The sequence below is a fragment of the Peromyscus maniculatus genome, chromosome X (genome assembly GCF_049852395.1).
Source record: "Peromyscus maniculatus bairdii isolate BWxNUB_F1_BW_parent chromosome X, HU_Pman_BW_mat_3.1, whole genome shotgun sequence".
Taxonomy (NCBI): domain Eukaryota; kingdom Metazoa; phylum Chordata; class Mammalia; order Rodentia; family Cricetidae; genus Peromyscus; species Peromyscus maniculatus.
This window is the reverse complement of record NC_134875.1, coordinates 1,599,551-1,606,862: the sequence shown is the minus strand read 5'-3', so window position 1 is coordinate 1,606,862 and position 7,312 is coordinate 1,599,551. Positions and strand designations below refer to the sequence as shown.

Genomic DNA, 7,312 nt, shown 5'->3' with positions numbered 1-7,312 from the left:
GGGAGGAAGGAAAAAGTAGAAGGTAAGAAAGAAGGAGAGGAAGGAAGGAATAGGAAAAATAGTGGGGGGGAGTTTGATCACATCTGCAGAGTCAATTCAGTAACCAATATTTTAACTTGAATAGCAAAGTACTGGGCCCCCCTCCAGGCACTATGCATCCATTACTACCTTTGTTGGCTCTGCTGGCAATGATATTTCACACTCTGGCTTCCCAATTAGGATCAAGGTCTCTCACTGTTCTGTCCAGCTGGAGACCTCTACTAGGGAAGCCAATGAATTCATCATTTACTAAATTGGTGGCTTGACTTCAGATTCATGAGGTGGCTGCACTAGAATTCATGGAAATGATTGTCTTTTCAGAGGAGAAACCCATTTACCCACAGGCATGATAATCAGATCAACGATTAGGCAGATGGAAGAACTATAGGGGAGGTAGTGAGTGTGTAGCTACATTTCACACACACACACACACACACACACACACTACATTTGAACTCTACTGCTCCTCCCAGTACACACACACTCAAGAAGCACAAGAAGTTAGGGCCTCCAACTTCTTTCAGGTCTATCAACTATTAAGATTAGTTAATTCAGGATTAATTGTTCTTTGATAAAAAGCATAATAAGTTAAAAAGACATTTTCTTGCCAGTCGGTGGTGGCACACGCCTTTAGTCCCAGCACTTGGGAGGCAGAGGCAGGAAGATCCCTGAGTTTGAGGCCAGCCTGGTCTACAGAGTGAGATCCAGGACAGCCAGGGCTACACAGAGAAATCCTCTCTTGAAAAACAAAAACAAACAAAGAATTTTCTTCTTGTGTTGAATAAATGTTTTCATATAGATTTTTCCTTACAACTGGGGGAGGGGGTGTTTCTGGATTGAATCCAGAATTTAATACATGTCGGCCAAGTAATCTACCACCAAGATAATTATATCCCAAGCCTGCATTTTTCTTTTGCTTTTGAGATTTTGAGGCATGGTCTCACTATGTTACCCAGGTTGTCTTGAATTCACCTTGTAGCTCATGCAGGCCTTGAACTTTCAATTCTTCTGCCTCAAAATCCTAAGTGCTGAGTGGGATTACAGGACCAACATTTTTTTTTATTCTTACAGTGGGTCACTTCCAAGATTTTTCCCCATTAGCCATACCTGCCAAGGGCTACTCCTTCTGAGGAAGAACTTACCAGAGATCCACAGAATGCCCTGCACAAATCCTTCTAGCCCCTCTGACAAATCCTGGATGAGGTATGAGGCCATACTTTTGCAGCACCTAGGTGACCAGCTACTTCCTGGGGAGACTATTTCCATTAATCACTCAACTTGGGGCTATTGCAAAAGCCTCTTTCGACTCTGGGATCTTGATTTGTCTGCTGAATGATAGAGAAGGAAGCTACACTGCAATGGGGCTAGACTTAAGCTCCAAGTATGTGCAAGAAAACCACAGTTCAGCTTCCTGGTAACATCTATGATAGAATTTTATAGTGGAGTAGTGGGAGGATTAAGAGACAGAGTGCTGAGGCAGGTGCAGAGGGTGCTCCTTAGGGAGAAGGCAAACCTAAAATTCCTTGACCTCATAAGGAAGCAGCTTGATTCTGTATGGGGGGGCATAGGGGAGTACTGAGCAACCACTCTGTATGCAGAAGCCTCTGGGAGAGGGGCCAGCACAGGGGGAGGGGGATGCTGGGAAAACTGATTTTGCCAAAACTAAAAACATTTCATGAAGCAGCCTCTGAAAGGGCAGAATGTCTCTCTCTGCCCTACCCTGTCTCTCACTTACATATACTCCGGGCCAAGGTTCTCCTGTCTTTCCGTAAGACAGTATCGTTTCCAGGGATTCATACAACTCCATTTCCAGGGACAAATGAGGGCACTGTCTTTGAAATCCATCCAACAGTAACTCTTCATTAACAACTTTGTATGTGGTCAAAATGGGGCTCCATCTCCATTGCCTTCTTTAAACTTCCGTAGAGAATTGGCCTGTGACCTTCACCAAAGTACCCATCAGGCCAGTCTAGAACTGACCAGAGTACTTGCTATCACTAACATTTAAGACAATGGTTCTCAATCTGTGGGTCTCGATCCCTTTAACAATCTTTTTCTCCAAAAATATTTACATTAAGGTTCATAACAATAGCAAAATTATAGTTGTGAAATAGCAATGAAAATAATTTTATAGTTGTGGGGGGTCATCACAACCTGAGGAACTGTATTAAAGGGTCACAGCATTAGGAAGGTTGAGAACCACTGATTTAAGAAATCAGGCATCCCAGGCACCTTTTCTGCATGTACCCCTCCTTCTAGGTCTGTCCAATAAGGGGCAGCCTACCTAGTCCCAAATGACTTTGTGTAGAATGTAATGGTCACTCTTCCAGACAATCTTTGTCTGATACAGATGCTTAGTAAGCCTCAGCCGATCCCCAAGGTTTGCTTCTAGGTTTTGCACCCTGATGGCCTCCAAGGTCACACCAAGTTTAGGGGCTATTCTATTCTGCTAAGTGAGAACTCACCCCCAGAATTCCTCAGGGGCCCAGGTGGAGGAACTGTGAGTTGGCAGGCACAAGGTGTACCCGTCTACACGCATCACAAGGTGGGTGCCCTCTGATTATGCCCATTGGCATGCCCTGGGCCTTTGGAAGGCTGCTTGGTCCTGGAGTGCTGGCAGCCTCCTGGCCCAGTTGCTTGCCCCATTTCCTCCCGGATGGAACTAGGGGGCAGAGAAGACGGTGGGAATGAGCTGGTGCAGGTGAGCAGAGCCATGGAGACTGAGAAGACCAGCGGAGATGGGTGGGATGGGCAAGGGTCTGCGGGTGGCTATGTTAGGTGATGAGAGCCCTGAATGGCAGCCGTTTCTCGGCGTTAGTGGGCACAAAGAGCTCGCAGCAGCACCAGGCGTTCTTGAAGGGTTCGCTCTCAGGATTGGACTCTTTGCATTGCTGTGGAACAGACTGCGGCTGAGGACCCTAGGCGCTAGAGCACTAGGAAATAAAATCAGTGTGAAGCCAGTGACAAAGGTAAGTGAGATCTTACAGTCTCCCAACCACAGGCCGGTTTTAGCCAGCTGAGAATGAGCACTTCCCCGCCCCTCTAGTATGTTTAGCTCTAACACACTCTCTAACTCCGCCCCTCACCAGCCGGGCTCTCAGAAATAGACTCCTTGCCTGCCCCTCCGGCTCTCCTGCTGGCCCCGCCCTCTTCCTGTTCTAGCCAATACCACACAAGTGTGACGTTTCCGTTCGCCAGCCCCGCCTGTTCCCACTGCCAGACCGGTCTGTACCGGCCGTTCAGGCAGGTTTGAGCCTGCCCTGAGGAGCGTGCGCAACCCGCGTAGCCGCGGCTGTGACGCAAACGTGACAGAGGCGTGACGCGACCACAGCAGCTTCTGAGTCGTTGGCGCTTCCTCTGCCACGCTCGGAGCTGTCCGTTTCTTGTCCATAGGCCCGGGCCACCCCTTACGTTCAACACCGCTTCCCGGTGCAGGACGTGTCTGCCATGGACGACTATGCGATCTTGTCCGACACTGAGCTGGCCGCTGTGCTCCGGCAGTACAACATACCTCATGGGCCTATCGTGGGTACGCGACAGGCGGTGGCGCGCAGAATCTCTCCTGGGCCCCGCTTTCCCGCGCTCTTCCCTGAGCGTTCTCCCCACCTCTTCGCCCCCTCCCCGTGTTCCCCGGCGCTCTTGGGGTGCTTACCTCGCACCCCCTGACCGCCTCGCACCCTGTGTCTGGCCAGGCTCCACTCGCAAGCTCTACGAAAAGAAAATCTTCGAGTATGAGACCCAGAGACGGAGGCTCTCGCCCCCCAACTCATCATCCTCTTCATTCTCTTATCGGTTCTCAGGTGAGGCCTCTGCTGCAGAGCCCGGCTGAGCTGCTTGGGGGCACAAGGCTTGGGGAGGGAGGGTGTGGCTGAAGCAACTGAGGGAGTAGGGGGAAGCCTGGAGAGCTAATGGTCTGTACCTTCCCCCCCCTTAAATGCAGACTTGGATTCAGCCTCTGTGGACTCAGACATGTACGATCTGCCAAAAAAAGAGGACGCCTTACTTTACCAGAGCAAGGGTAAGACAGGTGTGGGGTGGGCACTTATATCTTTACCCCATGCTTCAGGGATTTGAGCACAGGGAAACCTCAAACTTGACCCACTCCCACCAGTTCTCAGTGGCTCTAGAGTGGTGGAACTTGCACAGAATTTAGGGCCATGAGGCCAGGTAAGGGATACCACTGTCTCCTCTACCACTGTTTTCCTTCCCAAGACTATAATGACGACTACTATGAGGAAAGCTATTTGACTACCAGGACATATGGGGAGCCCGAGTCTGTGGGCATGTCCAAGAGCTTCCGCCAGCCGGGGACCTCACTTGCAGATACTCACACCTTTCATCACCAGGTGAGTTGGCTGGCAGGCATAGTGTAGTCTCGGGGCATCCTAGCTAGGTCTGGATAAGTCCAAGGAGATATTAGGAGCAGAGAGTGGTCCTTAGGCCTTTAAACAGGGTTAGGGTCGGCATACAGCTGTTGAATCAAAGTTCTACTTTGGGGCCTCCAAAACTATTAGATTTGTGGGTGGACATGTAGCTCAGTAGAGTACCACTTAACCTGTGGTTCCATCTCCAGCAGCACACAAAATGTTTTTAGGTTTTGGGCTTTTTTTTTTTTTAAGATTTAATTACTTTGCTGGGCACACATCTTTAATCCTAGCACTTGAGAGACAGAGGTAGGCGGATCTCTATGAGCTTGAGGCCAGCTTGGTCTACAGAGTGAGTTCTAGGACAGCCAGAGTTACAAAGAGAAACCCTGTGTTGAAAAACAAAAAAAAAATAACTACTTTAATTATATTTATGCGTGTGTGGTAGTATGCATGAGTGCTGGCACATGCAGAGGCCAAAGGTGTCAGATTCCCCTTAGAACTGGAGCTACAGGCAGTTGTGAACTGCCTGATGAGTGCTGGACATTGAACTCAAGTACCCAGCCATCTCTCCAACCCACAAACTTTTGATCAGAGCACATGTAGCATTCCCTGCACTCTAGTCTGGGATCTAGGTTTAAGCCTTCTGAGAATACTGGGGGATAAAAGGATGCTGGGACAGAGTCAACAGGCATAGTCACTGAGTGGCAAGGCCCCACAGAAAAAAAGGCCATAGACCCAGAATGGTTCTGGAGGGAGGGGGCAATGGTCTGGCCTCTAGGATGTGATTAGAGTAGGCTGGCCAGAGATATTTATGGGGAAACCCCCCTCCCCAAGTACCTAATCCCTACTGTCCTGCAGGTGCGTGATGATATTTTCTCTTCTTCAGAAGAGGAGGGCAAGGATAGGTGAGTAATGAACACACATAGGGACAGGGACAGGTTTTGGGCTCAGGCTCTCCTGCCCACCTGTTCACTTCTTTTGCCACAGGGAACGTTCCATCTATGGCCGAGACAGTGCCTACCAGAGCATCGCACACTACCGCCCCATTTCCAATGTCTCCAGGAGTTCCCTGGGCTTATCCTATTATCCTACATCCTCCACCTCTTCTGTGTCCTCCTCTTCTTCTTCTCCCTCTTCCTGGCTTACCCGACGTGCCATCAGGCCAGAAAAGCAGGCCCCTGTTGCTGCTCTGGGCCAGGATCGACAGGTCCCACTCTGGGGCCAGCTATTACTCTTCCTTGTCTTTGCTGCCTTTCTGCTCTTTGTTTACTATTCCATACAAGCTGAAGAAGGCAACCCTTTCTGGATGGATCCCTGAGGGTATTGGTTTCAGAGCAGCTCTTAACAGGAGTTTTGGCTGATTGCCTTAGCAATGTTTGCTGGGGGTAGGGTGGGGGGGGGGCTTTTTGTGTGTTCTAGTTAAGGGGTTCAGGGCCTAGCCTAGGGCAGTGCTTATCTCCCACCTCCTCCTGCCAAGAAGGCAGCAAATGCTGGCCTTCCACAGCCCAGTGGGCCCACATGTACCTTCCTCTGGAGCCTCCTAGCTCTATTGCCTGTGACCCTTAGAGCTCCAGGAGATAAGACCTCACTTCTTTAGAGGAAAACTTGGTGGTGGCAGTGGTAGTTGGTAGTTGTCATGCATGCCTGTTTGTTGTTACCTTTTCAAGGTGTATTAACCAAAGGCCACCCTGGCTTTGTTTTCGTGGACACAATAAAAAAAACATGTTTATTTTTACTTCGTTGGCTTTTTCTACCTGGGTGGGAGTTGGGCTGCCATGGCACAGGTGCTTGGTCTTGGGTCTTAAAAATCACTATGGCTTTTTCCTTTGGTTGTGCATTTTACTTTGATCTTGGGGAAGGGATCAAATGCTACCCAACTATAAGTCTGTTTTGGTTGTGGGTTTTATTTCTGGGCTTGCTCCCTCCCTGAAGCACTTATAACTACTTACAAAGAATAACTACCATGTAACCAAATGTGCCTATGGGAAATGCAGGCAAAACTGCTTGTATGACACATACAGGCACTTTAGCCAGGATAGGCTCATGCCAACATCCGAGGTTACAAGATTAGAAAAATGAGGCATCTTGCCAGTGGATTGTTGTTCAGCTCCTGGAATTGATGATCATTTGATGGCATAGAGGTATATTCAAAAAATACAATGTTCCCATGAGTATCCTAATTCTTTGCCTATTTATTCTTGCTGAGTTTCCAGGTTTTCTGTTCTGGATATATATTACATAATATTAAAAAGGTTTTATCCAGCCAGGCCGTGGTGGCGCACGCCTTTAATCCCAGCACTCGGGAGGCAGAGCCAGGCGGATCTCTGTGAGTTCGAGGCCAGCCTGGGCTACCAAGTGAGTTCCAGGAAAGGCGCAAAGCTACACAGAGAAACCCTGTCTCGAAAAACCAAAAAAAAAAAAAGGTTTTATCCAGGCATAGTGGTGCACAGCGTTTGGGAGGCAGAAACAGGAGGATCTCTTTGAATTCGAGGCTGCCATGATCTACATATCACAGTTCCAGGACAGTGTCTCAAAATGAAAATTAAAAAAATTTAAATCCTAGGCTGCAGAGATAATAGCTCAGTGGTTAAGAGCACTGGTTGCTCTTCCAGAGGACCCAGGTTCAATTCCCAGCACACACATGGTAGTTTACAGGCTGGCCGTGGCTCCAGCTCCAGGGGAGCTGATGCTCTCTTCTGATTTCTGTGGGCAGAAGACATACATGTTATATATAGATAGATGAAGACAAAAGTCATACATATAATTTTTTTAATCTTTAAAAAATAAAAAACAACCAGAAACCCAAGATAAAGTTGCATGACATTTTTAAAAGTTCATTTGTCCCGTCATCCATCTTAATACAATTCTTATTTTATTTTATTTTTTTACTGTTTTGGAAGATAGAG

At 48.2% G+C, this 7,312-nt stretch overlaps 1 protein-coding gene across 2 annotated transcripts; it reads left to right on the top strand.

Annotated features, from left to right (window-relative positions):
* The first annotated feature begins 3,338 nt into the window (after nt 1-3,338).
* Nucleotides 3,339-5,810, top strand: Emd (emerin). 2 transcript variants are annotated; one of them, XM_006992446.4, is made up of 6 exons: nt 3,339-3,568; nt 3,732-3,839; nt 3,980-4,057; nt 4,252-4,385; nt 5,265-5,311; nt 5,394-5,810. In XM_006992446.4, the coding sequence occupies exons 1-6, from the start codon at nt 3,487-3,489 to the stop codon at nt 5,722-5,724; spliced, it is 780 nt and encodes a 259-aa protein (XP_006992508.1). In that variant the 5' UTR covers nt 3,339-3,486; the 3' UTR covers nt 5,725-5,810. The 2 variants fall into 2 exon arrangements, with proteins under 2 accessions (XP_006992508.1, XP_076417792.1); XM_076561677.1 differs by lacking the exon at nt 5,265-5,311.
* The last annotated feature ends 1,502 nt before the right edge of the window (nt 5,811-7,312 follow it).